Raw genomic sequence first — 17,021 nt, forward strand, 5'->3', positions numbered from 1 at the left:
AATTGGAATATCGAAATGAGGGGCCACCAAGGCAGCCAGTGTGGTCGACACCGTACTGTTCAAACCAGCGGTGGCCGTACACAGTTCTGCATGGGAAATGGACCATACGGAGGAGGTGGCTATAGCTTTGTTAACAAACGCCGCTCAGACACTGCCGACGTGCAAGAAGAGTGCACTGATGTGGTGAAGCCTAACATTGTGGCTTTCGCCGACGGCATTCAGTACAACATCACCCAGCTAGACGACGATTCTTTGGCTGAAATGGTAACAAATGACCCTTCACTCTTCTGAGTTCCCTTTGAGAAACATATGCTAACGATATAATCGCATAGTTAGTGAAAACGTCTTTGCATCCGAGCTTTACATGTCTCTCCCCTCCCCTTCACCTTTCTGCTTGCCCCGTCCCCAAAATCACCTGCACTCCCGAGACCAGTCCCTTTCACGCCTCTACAGTAATCCGATACAAGAGAATTCGCATACACTAACGTTTCTGTGTTCTATAGTGTCGACATTGCTGCCTCCGGCGGACACTCCTCGGATGTCCCTGAAAAATTCGAAGTCTACATCATGGAGTAAAGAGCTACTATGGAAGCTTACGCATATTAGTAGTATACTATAGTTGCCCTTCTTTTTGTCTGACGAGGTACTATCCTACTTTATGAGTAGCTTAACGGCATGAGTTTGTTTTCGAATATATGTCCTACCTCTCATCGTTATTTAACAAGTCATTCGTGAGTAGGAATCTCGCAAGGGGTGAGCAAGGCTGCGAAGGGCTACCGCTGTGAGCACATTGGTACGAATCGACCCCCCACCCGCCATCCCGGAGCTAGGTGAGGTTAGGTCTGCAAGGGACGACGAGACGTCTCCTCAGGCATTCTGCGAGAACAACCTTCTACGGGCGATTGCATCCAAAGAACCGCTCGGCGAGGTCCCCCGATCCAAGGTTTACGCGCCTCGCGCACCACACTTCTTTAAGAACCCCTCGTCCACCAGACCGACACCGGTCGCCCCCACACCACCGTGGACTTGGCTGCGACGTGGTCAGAGTCAAGGCAGGCTCTTTGGAGGCTGCCTGACCGTCGTGGCGCGCTTGTAGGGCGTGCGCGCCATTGCCCCAGACTGGCGCGGCAAGATTATCTTTCTCGAGACAGCCATGGCGGACGATGACCAGCACGGCCCGGCCTCATTCAGTTGCGGAGAAAAGCTGAGGGGATTCTTGGTCCCTTGGACATCCAAAGGGCTGGGCAATGGCAAACGGTGTTTAGTTTAGCTTGTCGTGCACTGTAAGCAACCCGGTCCAGTCCAAAATCTCTCAAGCCGGTACATACTTGGCTGGGGTGGTAGTCCAACAGCCACTGCCGATGGGGCACTGAATCCTGCTTTGCCATGGCCGTTCCTCAGCTATATGTGGAAAGGAAGTTAGCAATGAATCAGGCCTGCTATTGGAAGTTCAGACCGTATCTCGCGAGTGCGACATGACCAGACATTGGTGGCACCAGAGACTAGTGGTTTTGAGCCGCACGCCGTCTCTCGCGGCGGGACCCGGTTCCCAATTGACTCATTAAGCTTATTTCAGCCTCCGCGCCGCATCTCGAGCTTAAATCTCCCGGCATCAGACGTTGTCTTCTCAGTGGTTAGCATGCAGCCAGGTGGGTACATCCCTCCGACGCCATCTACGTCTCCGACTCTCCAGTGCCGACTCCCCGCCGACACTCCCCTCCTCTTCGTCCCCTCGTTCCCGTCCTTCGCGCTAAACGTATACTGTCTGTCCCAAGACAAGACATCCAGTGGAAGGGACGCCAGTAACATTGCGTGTCCAGTGGTTTTCGTTGCTCAAGCAAGGCTCAATCCGTGCGTCGCTTCCACCCGCCGCATTCGACTGTTTGGTCAAAGCAATCGTCATCCCGAGGAATAGTTTTGACTCTGCCACTGGCCGGCTGATGATGAAGACACGCTTCCACTTTCTAGCTTTGTGCCAAGATGCTCGCTCAACTTCCGTGGGATCGTCGTGCGGCAGGGCCCTAGCAAACCTCGGCTCGCAGACCTAATTCCAATCAGCCAGCTTGATATCTCTGAGCCAAGATGACCATGGTCACGCGGCCTCGTCATCATTTCGTTGCGCCGATATCTCCGTTCGGATCGCGAGCTCCGCGTCTCTCGGGCCACGGGCATGTCTCTTGTGTCCGAAGCGCCGGACGACAAAAGAAGGCGACCGCAGGACCAAGCCCAAGTCATGAACCTGCAATCCTTTGCAATCGAGCACGCAGATGTTTCTCCAGGTTGCATTGTCAGTGCTGGGCGTAATGAGGGGCTTACCCAGACACAGACGGCATGAAGCAGGTTGTAAGACAACTGTCTTAATCTGTGAAGACGGCTCAGAGTGATGCCCACCCCGACCTCTCGGCTCTGATCATGACCAACTCGGGCCAGTAAGAACAAGGCGACTGACTCCCTTGCGACCAGAAACACTCGGGAGTAGCGCGTCAACAGACGTGGCCTACCGGCGCCGGATATCTCCATGATACATCTAATCAGATTAGATCAATGCCGGTCTTGTGCGCCAATCATGAGCTGTACAGTCGGATACTATCGACAGACCTGCATCCGGCCGGTATGGCGTCTTCCTTGGCTCCAAATCGCCCGTCATGTGAGCGGTCCCAGTCTGCTTCAAGCCTTCAAGTCCGTTTCGACACCGGGCTCCTGGTAGTTCGAGGGATTGTTGTCACCAACGCATGGCCACCAGGTTATGGGGACAAAGGGAGTTGAACCGCTATGAGTACTGTTATGAGCAGTATACAGTATACTTTACCATTTAAGCTCGAGAGGCTCAGCGGTTGAGCGAAATATTGAAGCTATTTAGGTCGCAATTTCGAATCTTACCTTCTGGGATAAGGCAAATATATGTGTATTTCAAGTTAAATTTTTTGGTTTGAACGAGATGTCTGCGGCAACCAGGCTAGTTAATAGGGTAATTCCAGTACTTTCAACCCAATATTCGATAGCCATAAACTAAACCACAAAACAAACATAAAAGATGATAATATCATTCTATCCCCACAACCTGCTTCTATAACTCAAGGGTAGAGCATGGTACTGTTAATATCGCGATAGATGTTCGAATCATCTGTAATCGCTCTGTTCTACGGCAATGGATACGCTGCCGGCGGCATCGTCTCTGCCGCTTTTCAGATGGGCACTGAGCTTGAAGGGCTGCTTAGACATATTTCCAAAGGACGTGACTTGGATGCCATGTACCCGTATGCTGGTAGTTTTCCAAAGCGCCGCGCCAGATAGTGCAGAGCGAATTGCGCACGCACGCATACGTAACGCGTAGTAGCCCATGTCATTTGCTGACCTCAGCGTTTGAAGGCAGTGCGTTCAATGTAGTCGCTTTGCTGGCATCATCACACAGTTACAGGTTGAATGTGAACACTGAAAGGTAGGAAGATGAGGAAGGAACTGCCCTAGTGGGAAGGCAGGAGTGCACCATGTCTATCGGCACTGTGCATATGCAGGGCCAGAACGGCAGCACGACCACAAAGTGGCACAGTCTACAACGTGCGCTGAGCACCCCTTTCCGCAAGTGGAGTCGCGTTGACGTGCCTTCTTGGCGTGCCTGGCTCGTCAACGTTGATCTTCGCTCTCGCACGACACTTCCGCCCTCATCCCAGAATAGACGCCAGCGCAATTCAACAGCGAGTCTGCTCTCAAGGCGCAAAGCTGGACGATCTAATTATTGGCGACTCCGATCAGGACACGTGCCGCCACCGCAGCCGCTTCAACTGCGGGAACCGACCATCCGGAGAAACCAGGCCAAGCAGCAGCTTCAAGAGCGCCAACAACCCCATACACCACACACAGTATGCCGTCCCAACGACGGATGCGCCTCATCCTCCTGGCGGGCCTGAGCTCCGTCATTCTCATCTTCTTCTACACAAGCCGTCTGTCCGACGACGCCATGTCAAAGGAGCACACGCCCTTTCGCGACTTTTACCAAAAGACCAAGCACGCCATGGACGCCGGGTCGTCGTCGTCGTCGTCGCAGCTCCGCCCCGCCGACCGAGACAAGGACGGGGACATTGACGAGGACGACAGAGCGCTGGGCGCGGACATGCAGACGCGGCTCAAGGAGGCTGAGCTCCGCGCCAAGAAGATTGCCAACCAAAAGGGCGGGCTCAAGCCCGACCCCCCCAGCAACGTTGTCGGCGTGGGGAGCTCAGCGGACGGTCAGGATGGTGCCGGGGGCTCCAGCGGTGAGCAGGTCGAGGAGCTCAGAGACGCTGAGGCGGAGCTGAACATGATTCTCAAGAAATCACCGAGTACGTGACCTCACCCAAGAAATGTTTGGATGTCCAAGACTAACCACACGCAGCCATCATCTTCTCCAAGACATTCTGCCCCCACTCGAAACGCGCAAAGAAGCTCCTCCTCGAGAGGTACACAATCTCGCCCGAGCCGTACATTGTCGAGCTGGATGAGCACCCCATGGGCCCGGCGCTGCAGGATGCGCTCGAGGCCAAGACGGGGCGGCGGACGGTGCCCAACGTGCTCATCAACGGCGTGAGCATTGGTGGCGCGGACGACGTGTATGAGCTCGACGGGCAGGGTCTGCTGATTGACAAGATTATCGAGTTTGGGAGTAAACGTGTCGATGTCGCGCGGTCGCCGAGTATATAAGCCAGATCTTGTGGTGTACATATCACTGAATTGTCACGCGTGTTGTAGGCTGGTGCGGTCACGAAGTACTGATTGATCTACAATGCAAGGAGGACGGACCTACGCGACGCCAGTCTCCACCACAGCAAACGAGTCCCTCTCCGAATCCAACTCGGCCAGGGCACTGTACGGCAACGTCACCATGGGCATGGTGTGTCCGAAATCCACGCCAAACAGGATAGGAAACGCATTCTTGCCCGCCAGACGGCCCTCGCAGAACAGCCCGGTAATGACACGTGCGTATTCCTGTCTTTGCCTTTCCGAGTCGTAGCCAAACGGCCTCCCCACTACAAGACCGGCCGCTTCCTCAAAGACGCCGCGGGCGATAGCTTGGTAGATCGCCGCCCATATATCCTCAAAGAGCTTCGGTGTGCTAACAGGACGATCAGGAAGTTTTACTGCCCCCTACATGTTCCAGCCGTCCGAGGAGCCGCACTATATCAGCGCCTTTATCGGCATGATGTTATTCGGCATCGCGTCGGCAGGTTGCGCCCTTGGTCTCAATTGGTGGCTCGTCAGGTCCAACAAGAAGCTCTACAAGGCGGCTGACAGGGAGGACACGGCCTACCAGCTTTATGTCACCTAAGGCTAGGCCACGTAGTGGGCAGAATGTTGAGATGCGGCTGAGAAGGTGTCGAAAGGAGGGTGTGCTCCAGCAATCTGGGATGAAGTTACCTGCCATAGGGCTGTGCCAGGCATTATATGGTAGAAGCTTGCATGTGGTCATTAAATTTGAATCTATTGTCCGCCTTGCGGGCGCGCTTGGTCTATGCAGAAATCCATACAAGTTCGATGATGCCATCAACCGATTTCATGGGCTTCCCATCCTCAGTTGTCCAGCGCACGTCATCCTTCCTCCGGATATACGTCTGTATCGTGACTCCATCCTCCAGATTTGTCTCAGCTTCACCGAGCTCCCAAGAGATCTTCTTTCCTGTACCTGATAAGGAAGGGCGCTGCGGGCCGTACATGTAGTCAAAGTTCCATTCCTTTTCCACCATGAGCGGACGGAAGGTACGCTCAACTTGATCGAGATTGAACTCCACACCGTACGGGTACTGGGCGACGCTGTATCCATTCGCGATGATGAAATCGTCCTCTGTGATGAATCGCTGGTACGGACAGTCCTCGCCACAGGTATATGCGATCTTGGTGGTGTTCAGGGGGTAGGTGGTGTGCCATTTCGTCCCTCCCTTGAAATGGTGTATGCTGTAGGCACTGAGCCCAGATTCATAAAACCCCGACGCATCTCCTCTAATGTCCAGCTGCCAAAGCCCATGCAGCTGTGATAGCCGTATATCCGTATTGTCGTAGATGCAATTTCGGAGAAGAATATCGCCCTGCGGGCCCCATCCAGTGTTGGACTGCCGAATTTTGGCCCGTGTCTTGCATGTCTGGTGCACTGTCGAGAGCACCTGGGCGAGAGGACGACTGATGAATACGCCGGCGCCGCCAAACGCCTGGGATCCATGTGTCTTGACGGCGATGGCATCCTCGGAGAGACTCCCGACGTAGAACAGCTTCTCGTGGTCGTATTGCTTGAACCTTTCGACAAGACTATGCGCAGACGTGAAGAAGGTGTCGTCGTCACACAGAACGAGCCATTTCCTGTTGACCGAATCCGGGTGGAAGTAGAGCATGGGCACTAGATCGAGATATCGCACGGCCATTTCTCTGTGTAGCCGGCTGTCGAGCGCGCTGACCTGGGCATCAATGCCAGCTTCGGCCAATCGCTGCGCGGCATCCGTAAGCTCCGAATCCGAGGCATCGATGAGTCGAAGGAAAAGCTTGCCTCCGTTGGAATGTCCAAGACCATTGGTCAACCAGAAAGCCCATTCGTCGACAATGAGAGGGTCTCTCATGCGTTTGACATCGGTAGAGATGGCGAAGATGAAGTCGGAGAGATCGGCCTCGGTCGGGGATGGGGACTGGGTTACGGCAATCTCCAATGGCTCTGGACACGTCTGTTCGTGCTGCACATTCTTGGTCAAGTCGAGCACTTGGAGTCCCTGCCCTTCGTCGTCTTCAGGGAGGAATCGCTGCTGCAAGAAAGTGCGCTGTTGTCGCTCAATAGGCTCACGGGTGATGCGCACATAGCGCTTCAGGTACTCGACCTCGTCGTCAAGTTTGAATCTGTCTCTGAGCTTGGCGAGGCGGTCAATGTCGGCGCCACAGTCCATGACATGGTTCGATGAAGAAGCTGGTTGAGTGGCTTTGTGGTCGTCGGGGGAGGCTGTGTTCAGAATAGGTTGTCGGAGGTCCTTTGTGTTCAAAACAAGATCTGTGGTGTAAGGTCGCAGTGAAGGCAGGTTGAGAAAGGCAATAAAAAGTACAAGCACAAGAAGGAGAAGCTTGAAGACCCTCACGACTGGGTGTGGTATCCTGCTGCAAGCGCGTTGCACCACAGGCGCGAGCCCATCACTGACATCGATGCCGAACGGCTGGCTTTCGACGTGGGAGGCGACCCGCGAGTAGAGCCTCTCGAGTCGGCCTCGCAGGGACATCGAGGCTGCTTTCATGGTGATGCGCGCAGCCACTGCGATGTGAGGCCTGCAGTGGATGTAGAGGACAAGCCTCTGCACGAAATGGCAGCGAAGACATGGACGCGAAAAGATGCTTTTAGGGGTCATGCGGGTTGGGCCACATTTGTCATTTGTTCACAACCAACAACCAACAACAACCAACACCAAGCAACGGCTACGCAAATTTGACCCTTGCCAGTTGGCTCGACATCCGTCGGTATCTGCGATGATCAAATGGCGAGTCGCATAATCAGGTGATCAGCCTCGGTATCCTAATTCCAAGCGTGCGTGGTACTTTTTTCTTTTGGCTGGAAGTTGGAACGAATCGGATTGTCCCGCGCCTCGCAACCGAGGCCTAAAAGGCTCAATTACGGATACCCACAGCTAGTAGCGGCATGTCTTTAGGGATGATTCGATAACTTTATAGAGTCTTTATGGCTAGAACTCATGTTTACTGGGGACCGACCGCTTTCAAATATAACAACAATAATAATAACAACAGTACTAACAAAGTTTGGCAAGTCAGGCACTACCCTTAAAGACTAAGCGAAAAATTCTAACCGGCGCGGAATATTGTTGGCGCTAGTGCACTGGCGCCGGGCCCCGTGCATTAGCGTGCGAGGCGCCGAAGCTGAGTCGCTAAGACCCGAGACGCGGTTGTGGATCATTGCATAATTTGCATAGTTTGCAGCCCCAGACTCGGTCGCTCTTGCCTTCAGCCCGTCTCTCATTTCTGGCAGGCGCGGTTGTTTTCTGTCCCGTGGATATATACGTTCCACCACTTCGTCTTCGTCTTCATCTTCAGGTCGCATTATATTCCCAGCAAGCATTGCGAACGGCTTGCTGCATTCGAGGTTTGGGCAAACATCAAACCTCTATGCTCGAGGCGCAGAAAATATTGGGGCTCATACGCCACATAATTAATTATGCATTGCAGTGCATGCATTGCAGTGCTGGTCCCTGGACGGGGTACTGTAGCCGAGCCAAGATGATCATTTGAGATGAGGTCGTGCACGGTGCAGCATCCCAGCAGATGCGATCAGGTGACTGGTGAAACTTGATGATTCTCTGGCATTATCGATACTTTACCGTCCAGACGACTCCATCTCATCATCCGGGCACCGCGCTGGACTCCTTCTTGTCCACTACCAGCCGAGTGCTCAGTCGCATTGTCTCCGGCCGAGCTTCAGTGCCGACCTGTGGGTACCAACACGCTTGGGACGCTCAGGCTCTTCCACCAAAGCTAAAAAAAAAAAAAAAAAAATTGGCGAGCTCCCGAATAAGCTTCAGGGATGGGGCGACGGGTGTCGCATACAACACCACAAGGGTTGGGAGTGAGTGTTGTTGACGGATGATGATAGCCTCAAGCTCAAGCTCGTTCGAACCTACTCCCCCCCTCCTTGGTTGGAGGACGCCTTCCTCAGGAACCTGTACATGTATACGTTCGGAGGGTATGCTCAGCGCAGCGCCGTTGCAGAAGCGCCTGCAGAGTGAACCGTGCCAATAGGCTGATGGGGCCTACGCCGATCCAGGCACGGACTGCTTGCTACCGACCGATGGAGCCCTCCAGGCATTCCGCGTCCCGGTGGTCGACACGACCAGCCAAACATCCAGCGACGATCCAGCGAACCGCAAGAGGCATGGCGGTCCTTAGGCTCTCTCGGCTGGACATGCTCAGTCATGGTCACGACGTTGGGCGAGGCCTTTCAAGGAGGAAGGGAGTCTGTCTGTCACGTACTGGAGCAACACACACACCAGGGAACCGGGCACAATGAGAAGACGATTGCGCAGAGCAGCCAGGATGAATAATACATTGGCGCACATGGCAGCTGCGCATGACACTCGGTCATGTGGACACTCTGCTGAGTTCTGTGGCTTAGTACAGAGATGTCAAAGTCCGGATAACATGCTGCTTTCCGTTTGTAGACTCGACATGGGCGAGTTTTGATCTCGCCGCCCACGACGGCGCCACATGGATCTTTAGGGTCGGAGACATGGCTTACAAGACCAGGGTACCCCGGCAGATCTCTTCTCTGTTCGTCATCTTTCTTGCTTCTTCAACAGACGAAGTGAGATATGGCTGCCTCGAGAGGAGGAGACATTGGCACTACCCTTCATACACTTTTGCTAATGAAATAGTCCTACAAACTCACCGTACATTCTGCTGAAGCCTCTACTGTCACTGACTTTGATCTGAGCTGGATCACAATAGAAAGGACTTGAAAAGTGGAAGCGAGGAAACGGTGAGAAGTTGAAGCCTATTAGGCCAACGCGCGGGGCGGAACATGCTTGAAGCCGTGTACAACGACAAGATGCCCCTGAATGGGTGGTGGTGGTGGGCGAAGGACTCGGGAGCCACGATGCTGCCGCGAGCGGAGCTTCTATCATGAGTAGAAGGATTTTATTGACCTTGCGCATCTGCCTATTTCAAAATAGTAAAGGATGACTATCATGTCTGTTTGTTCTTCTCTTCTTCGTCAATTTGCCAGAGATGCTGTGGCTCGCTCTCATCAAGCACTGCAGTGACCGCACATCTCTTTCGACACTCCGCCTGTCATCCATCACCTTCTCCCGCGTCACGCTCGGTGAGCATTGAATCAGCTTTCTTTGGTCCGTTCAAGATCAGGCTGCTGTGTGTAGATTAGTGTGAGCTCTATCAAGGAAAATACTGAACGTGCCAGTGGCGAGTCCCAGCCATGTGGACCGCACCATCTAGCTCCCATGCATGCATGTGTGCCACATGATCTATATACTATATTCGGACTGGCCGATTTTGGCAGTCAAGGAGCTATTCGTCCCGCTCTTCTTGGCTAGCCAGCAAGCAGACGTCATGTATCTAGAGGCGTGATCATGAACAAAATGCGCGTTTCTGCCAATGACTTCAGCGCCAACTGGGCCAGCTTGAATCATGGCATGTCGCCGTTAGTCGGCCAGGCAAGTGCCTCTGTACGCATCCCTCAGAGGAAAGCAGATCTTGTGTGTCCGTATACACGGCGGAGGAGCCGCGGGTATCAGACTCTTCTGGCGGCACAGGCGCCCCCGCATTCCCCGGACAACATGCTCCCACGCTCTACGCTTGGCTCAGCAAACTGCTATATAAACTTTATGCTTGTTCGGGGAGTTGCCGCGATGGATCCACCGGTGTTTGCGCAGTGTCAGAGAGTGATAAGATTATATCCATTGACAGCAATTGGCCAAGTCGGCGTGGTGAGCATTGGCAATGGACGACCAAGTGGCGGCTGCATGAAACGAGACTGCATGGTCCATTGGACAAGGGATCGATTGAAAAATCCCGATTGGCTGGCGCGCCAAGCAATATACGGACACGAGGCGCTTTCCGCCTTGTTTCTTCCATGTTCTGCTTGGTAGTTGGGTTCAATATGCAGTCTGCATGCAGCTACTACTTCAAGTCCATGTGTTCACGTCCGTGTCCATATCTGGACTGCTCTTTGTTCGTCTTCTACCCCTGCCCTGCCGGCAGTTGATATCGTCCTGTTCGGGCCTCGCTACCTTCCAGATAGATGATAGATCCAGGTGGGGTTCTTTCCATGCACCCCAGACTCTCGCAGCCATATCATCTTTGCGGCTGGGCTAGGATGAGGCGTTCAGGTATCCGCGACTCCTCGTACACATTGAAGATATCTTCAGTAGCATTCGCCGAGAACATAGACCTTGGCTCTACTTGCCTTCCCAGAGCGCATCTAGGAGGGTCAAAGTGCCGTCCTGAACTCGCCTTGTCGTGTTGTAACAGTTCACGTCAACGTTCCTTTGTGCGTCACCATGCCGGCCAAGAGGCAGAGGCAAGGGCTTGAAACGTTGGCCGGACTGATTCGTGCAAGTCAACTTATCGTGTCCCCTCATTCCAGCGTAGCCGGCCCGCATCCTCCGCTACTTGTCTTCATATATGCATGCACGCATGCTGGGGAAGTTAGTGTAGATGAATCGGGGGATTAGAGAAGCTTCAAAGTGTTTACCTATTCAGTCATACGCACCTAGGGTCTATAAAAGGATCGTCGTATCCGTCTCGAGGTCTTCTTCCCTTCGTCTTTTTTCTTCATCACTCCCAGCAGCGCTCCATAGTCCTGCCACCTCTCCTACAGAACGATATACACTTTGTGTGTACATCTTCCGTCCCTTTCGTTGCACATCCACTAGCAAGATGAAGTTCTCGACCATCTTCGTCGCGGCCGCGGCTCAGGTGGCTTCCGCCCACTACTTCTTTGAGACGAACGTTATCAACGGTGCTGCCCAAACACCCGGCAAGTACGTCCGCGACACTACACGGCAGACCAAGTACAACCCTATCAAGTTCTCCTCGAACCCGGCGGGTGATATCCGCGACGGCTCCTACGCCGATGGACCCGATATTCGCTGCAACCAGGGCGCCTTCTCGAACGCTGGCCGCACCGAGGTCTTGACTGTGAACGCTGGCTCAGAGGTCACGGCCAAGTTAGCCTATGGTGCCAAGATGGAACACCCTGGTGAGTTTGATCTATACTTGCAGTCCATGGAGACGGAGAGGGCGGAATCTGACGAGTTGTGCCTTTAGGCCCCGGCTTTGTCTACATGTCTCGCGCCCCCGGCGACAACGTCAAGGCCTACGATGGCTCGGGCGACTGGTTCAAGATCTTTGAAGAGGGTGTATGTGACTATTCTTGTCTTTTGTAAGGGTCACACCGTTCTTTTCCTAACAAGAAACTTTCATTAGGTCTGCAACCAAGGTGCCGACTTTACCCGCGACGCCTGGTGCACTTGGGGCCGTGACACCATCACCGCCAAGATCCCCGACAACACACCTAATGGCGAGTACCTGGTCCGCTTCGAGCACATTGGTACGTTCTCATCTCTTCAATGGCTACATTCGGATGCCTCTGAGTGCCTCAAATAAGTGGCCTGGTCCGTGCATGCACCCTGCTAACCATACACCCAAGGCATCCACCGCTCCCACGTCAACCAGCCCGAGCACTACACCTCGTGCCTCCAGGTCAAGGTCCAAAACGGCGGCAACGGCTCGCCCAGTCCGACGTTCAAGCTCCCCGGTGGCTACAAGGACTCTGACCCGTACGCCAAGTTCAGCATCTACGGCGGCTACAAGAACTTCCCCATGCCGGGCCCCGCTGTCTGGAACGGCGCGGGCAACGGCGGCGGTGGCGGCGAGCCCTCCAACCCAGGCAACGGTGGTGGCTGCTCCGCCATGTATGGCCAGTGTGGCGGAAATGGATGGGGCGGTGCCAAGTGCTGCTCTGCTGGTAGTTGCCAGGTCGTCAACGAGTGGTACCACCAGTGTGTCTAAGAAGCCGTGCTGGCCAGTGGATGTGGAAGAAGGGGGGAGGGAGCGGTTTCTTCTCCCGGAGAGCAGTCCATGGGCGACCATGCAGGTCGTGATGTCTTCTTTGTTCGTTTATGGCTTCGTCACTATTTCATATAACGTACGTACATGCTTTGAAACAAATCGATTCTACGGTCTAGCCCTTGACAGAAGACTATTAGTGCCACTCAGAGTGTTCACACGAGGACTTTCTGGTTACAGACACCATCACGGCCTGCGTTTAAGTCGAAAATCTTGAATTGGAGCCCACGGGGTCGCGGAACTTGGAAGCTTCGACCTCGTCGTCGAGCAATTGACCTGGCCATTTCGAAATCGAAGGCACTGTCACCAACTAATCAGGCAAGATTCCTCGAGATCTTTTCGATAACCACATTGCCTCCTAGGTCAAGTCAAATATACGGGTTTATATCCACATAGGATTCGTCATGCCTTCGTTCTCTTCTTGTCCCTGTTCGGACCATACTGAAACAGAGCCCTGCCACATGTGCACACCAACGCCTGTGCGCCCTGCTCCTAACATGAAAGCTCTCCCAAATCACTCTTCGCCCTCAGAGCAGTACCATCGCGGCCGCAGCAATAGCAGCGCCGGCAAGCGTCCCAACCGGCCTCAGCGCGACAGCGGCGCTCCCCCACTCGATGCCCTCCTGGCCAGGCTCGTACCCGTCCACGCCCTCAATGTCAAACATGGACGAGTCGCGCTTCACAAAGTATTCGAGACCCTCCTCCTCCGCCGTGCCGTTGTCGACGACAAAGGAGACGGTGACAACCCAGCGCGCGCCGCCGGGCAGGTCGCTCAGCTCCATGAACCGCGCCCTCTCCTCGAGCGATTTGCGCGTCGACTTGACGGCGTCCGCCGGGTCCTCCCACTCGTAAAAGTTGATGGAGGGGTCAAGGTCGGACACCTCGTCGATCAGAATGTGCGTCATGTTGTCTGAGGGGAGGGAGGAGTCATAGCCTGGGATGTTCTCGTAGTTGTATGAAAACCAAATGGAGACCCCCTTGGTGAGCTCGCGAAAGCGCGAGTCGGTGGGTGACGACGCGTTGGACGGGGTGGACCAGGTGATGTTGAAGGGCCCGGAGAAGTCGACGAGGCCGCCAGCGGGATTGGTGATTGTCGCATGCTCAAAGATGGCGAGGTAGTCGTCCACAGCACTCGCGTCGACAGCCACGCTGGCGAGGCTCGCGCCGAAGAGGAGGGTGGAGGGGCGCATGGTAGTCTGTGACCCCGGGGACTGAGTTCTGAGCGATGTGGTAGGGAGGCGATGATGGAGGATTCTCGTGAGCAGAGGAGAGGCGTGCTGCCGTTTATTTTATATCATCGATTCCCGCCAGACCTGGCTGGATTGGAGACCAACTGCCAAGAGGCACAGATTGTGGCCTGGCGTGATGACTGGTCTGCTGATTCTCCGGTCTCCAGGACGGACCGACCAACAGTCCAATGCATTGAATGCAGCCGTCAATGTCGTGGCGGGCTCAGCCCTGCAAGAGGAGGCGCAGCGCACAAGGATCCCTGCACAAATGATCCCTAAGGAAGCTCATGACGATCCGCGTGTTGTCGAGTCACTACATTGACCTGAACAAGACAGCTCGCTCGTAGGCGAAACGAGGATGATTGAAACTCTCCAGAGACGAGCTGTCAAAAGTGCAGGAGAGGCAGATGATAATTCCAGCCTCCGTGTCTGCTGTTGGAGACGTGGAGACTAGGAGTCTCCAGTCTGGACAGGTTCTTTTGATTGGCGGATCTGACCGCTATTCCTGTAGGCACTCTGGAGGCGCCTCATAGGGTGGTTGGTGGTTGGTGCCGCCATACCAGTCGCCTCGACTCTCTTGCCAAGAATTTGGCGATAAACAAGCAACGGAGAAACATGGGTTTCTTTTTCCTTTTCAATTTTTTTTTTTCCAAGCCGTACGTCGCAGGCGATGAATCCGAGATAACAAGATAGAGGTCAAGCTTGCAGTGGACATTGAGCGTAGTAGTGGCCGCAAAGCGACGCGTGAGGTGCAACTCTTGAGCCTTGCCTATGATCTTGCCTATGAAAGAGGCTTGCAAGAGCACAGCCACTCGTTTTCATCGGCGTGGGTGACATGGGCAATCCTCAATCCTTCAATGGGCGCGCAAGCGTTGAAGTGAGGAATGGGACTCTCATCATCCCGGTGCCCCAGAGCCTTCGGGTCTGCCACGCTCCACTCAGACACAAAGCCCATGTTCGTAACCAACACGTGTCCAGCTCGGAGATATAACCCATCTTGGCAGGGGCGCGATTCAAGATTACAAGTTGCCAGTCAGCCTTGCGGTAGGGCCGCTAGGGCGGTGGTTCGAGACCGTCGAGTCGATATCTGCCGCTGTCGAGGCGACGACGGACGCGCGAGTCACGATAGCCAGCTGGCAGGGAGCGTTTCTTCCGCAGGATCGCAGATGGATGGATCATGGAGCACGCAACCCTGCAATATGCGGGCCAGCCCCAAGTCGGTTCTAGGGAGACTTCGTTTCCAACCCCAGTCGCGCAGGGCCTCGATCGCTCCTTGGCGGCTTTACGCCTCAACCGCATTCCCTATGCTCCTCGTCTGTCGGGCACACCTTGTCAAAGGCAGTGGGGAGTCTTCTCGTCTCAAGTCTCGAGAAGGAGACCTAATACTCGTAGGATGACAGGCTCCTTTTTCTCGTCCGAGGGAGGGTCTGGTGATGGATGGCTTCTACAAGCGTCGCACGTTGGCCTCTTGAGTCTCCTGAGTCCCCAGTCCTGAGTCCTGACCCTTCCCAAGTGTCCCGCCTCTCCTATCCAGCAGCATCATCTCGAGACTCAAGCCATCCGAGGACCAGCAGGACGACCATGGCCACACACAACGGACAGCAGAGTACGGATACGAGATGGACCTGCATGATCACCGGTGCTCTCGCCCAGCCTACGAGAACTACGCCGACCCGACGACTCCCTTTGTGAACAATGGTCACTTTGGCGACGCGGCATACGAGCAGCAGCAGCAACAACAGATGCCCAGTAGTCCCATGAGCACCAAGGACTTCCCCCCAGACAACTTCGCACGCCCTCCCGCACGCCGACGCTGCCGCGCACATACCGCCGGCTCATGCCCAGTCGAAGCAATACCACAAACGCTTCTTCAAGACCATGCCCTGGATAGGCCTGGCCGGCATCCTGGGGACGGGGCTGGCCGTCGCGGCCGTCGCCGTCTTCCTGCTCTCGGCGGACGGACCGCACCAAGGCACTGAGTACTATGACCCCGAGGCCGCCGGCATGACCAGGTCCCCTTCCACACTGGGCGGCATCGCCTACGCCATCAACAGCATCTACGCAAGCTCAGTCGACGGTCCACTGTGCCGGCGCCCAAGATGCGGTGATTTGTCTCGTTTTATCATTTCATGGGAGCCTTGCTATTTGCCCACGCGCAAGAGACCCGTCTTGGTTTTCAGGAGAGCCCCTAGCAGCGCGAGTCAGGAGGCGTGTATGCATACCGTACTTGAGATCCAGGCTTGTGCCGTATAGTGATGTCGCATACAATTACCGTCATCTAGCCACTCAAAGCGTGTCTGTTCAGATGTTAGAAGTGGCGGGGCGATATACTCCAGGCTCGAGTAGTCTTTGGCCGTAGCCTCAGTCCATCCAGATCGCCCTGACACTGGCCTCCTATGGATGGTCGTGCCACTTCGATTGCACCGACAGTCCCACTCGACAGCTTCAGCTGCGCTTCTCAGTCTTTGAGCTCCGATCGGCTCCCACCTTCATGCCGGCGCCAGAGTCCGTTATCAGATGTGGAGCTGTCAAGCATCCGTCGTAAATCCGTTCATTAGGCAGCGAGACAGGCGTCCGAAGGAGCTGGAGCACACGACCCCAAGACAGTGAGGCAACGAATGGGTGCATGCGCAGAGGGTTTGCGGTTCGTGGCTCTCTCACCCAGAGGTATGCCTGACTCTCAAGGAACAGCACTATCCCTCGCTGTCTAGTAAAAAAAAAAGAGAGCTTCGTCCTGAAAACGAACACAGATCGCCGTGTACTTGATGTTTTTTGTCTTCTACGCTCGCTTTGATTCGTGAAGCGTGGGGTGGATTTCTCAAACGTGAAGTTATAATTGTCCCTTCTTCGCGACTCATACTGATTGAGGCGTTCCCGAACTCTGGCTATCATCTTCGACTGCATGGGGGGACTTCGCCATGCTCATGTGTTCCACGGTCGAAGCAATAGGACCATGTCGTTGTCGCCTTGAACGACACGTCTCTGGACAGGAGTGTGGCGGCGGCAGCATGACAGCCCCTTCCGAGCAAATCACGAACCCCTTCCCCCTTGCCTGTGTTGAAGAAGAGGCAACAAGGGGGGGAGGATGCAGAAGGCTAGGCGAAAAAGGACCCCTGTGGGGAAACGGGGTGGACCAAGACCGGCACGTGCCAGAAACCTGGCATGCCGGAACGTGTGATGACGTCTGGACCACCTCACTGACAA

The 17,021-nt window shown here is 54.8% G+C and overlaps 5 protein-coding genes across 5 annotated transcripts; 3 read left to right on the forward strand and 2 right to left on the reverse strand.

The window, feature by feature from the left end:
* Positions 1-3,862: 3,862 nt before the first annotated feature.
* Positions 3,863-5,302, forward strand: J7T54_006320 (Monothiol glutaredoxin-like protein; the record flags this gene model as incomplete). The annotated part of the gene is made up of 4 exons (XM_051506221.1): positions 3,863-4,319; positions 4,373-4,669; positions 4,767-4,952; positions 5,106-5,302. The coding sequence occupies 4 exons, from the start codon at positions 3,863-3,865 to the stop codon at positions 5,300-5,302; spliced, it is 1,137 nt and encodes a 378-aa protein (XP_051366837.1).
* A 181-nt stretch (positions 5,303-5,483) lies between these two features.
* J7T54_006321 (uncharacterized protein) lies at positions 5,484-7,235 on the reverse strand (the record flags this gene model as incomplete). Its single annotated transcript, XM_051506232.1, has 1 exon — positions 5,484-7,235. The coding sequence occupies one exon, from the start codon at positions 7,233-7,235 to the stop codon at positions 5,484-5,486; it is 1,752 nt and encodes a 583-aa protein (XP_051366838.1).
* Positions 7,236-11,397: 4,162 nt separating this feature from the next.
* Positions 11,398-12,531, forward strand: J7T54_006322 (Polysaccharide monooxygenase Cel61a 4; the record flags this gene model as incomplete). Its single annotated transcript, XM_051506243.1, has 4 exons — positions 11,398-11,719; positions 11,788-11,879; positions 11,947-12,070; positions 12,170-12,531. The coding sequence occupies 4 exons, from the start codon at positions 11,398-11,400 to the stop codon at positions 12,529-12,531; spliced, it is 900 nt and encodes a 299-aa protein (XP_051366839.1).
* A 584-nt stretch (positions 12,532-13,115) lies between these two features.
* On the reverse strand, positions 13,116-13,778 carry J7T54_006323 (uncharacterized protein; the record flags this gene model as incomplete). Its single annotated transcript, XM_051506254.1, has 1 exon — positions 13,116-13,778. One exon carries the CDS (start codon positions 13,776-13,778, stop codon positions 13,116-13,118), a length of 663 nt encoding a protein of 220 aa, XP_051366840.1.
* Positions 13,779-15,016: 1,238 nt separating this feature from the next.
* Positions 15,017-16,362, forward strand: J7T54_006324 (uncharacterized protein; the record flags this gene model as incomplete). The annotated part of the gene is made up of 4 exons (XM_051506265.1): positions 15,017-15,033; positions 15,331-15,566; positions 15,709-15,887; positions 16,183-16,362. The coding sequence occupies 4 exons, from the start codon at positions 15,017-15,019 to the stop codon at positions 16,360-16,362; spliced, it is 612 nt and encodes a 203-aa protein (XP_051366841.1).
* Between the last annotated feature and the right edge of the window lie 659 nt (positions 16,363-17,021).

This window comes from Emericellopsis cladophorae (assembly GCF_022114955.1).
Source record: "Emericellopsis cladophorae strain MUM 19.33 chromosome Unknown NODE_1_length_1489480_cov_119_871856, whole genome shotgun sequence".
NCBI lineage: Eukaryota > Fungi > Ascomycota > Sordariomycetes > Hypocreales > Bionectriaceae > Emericellopsis > Emericellopsis cladophorae.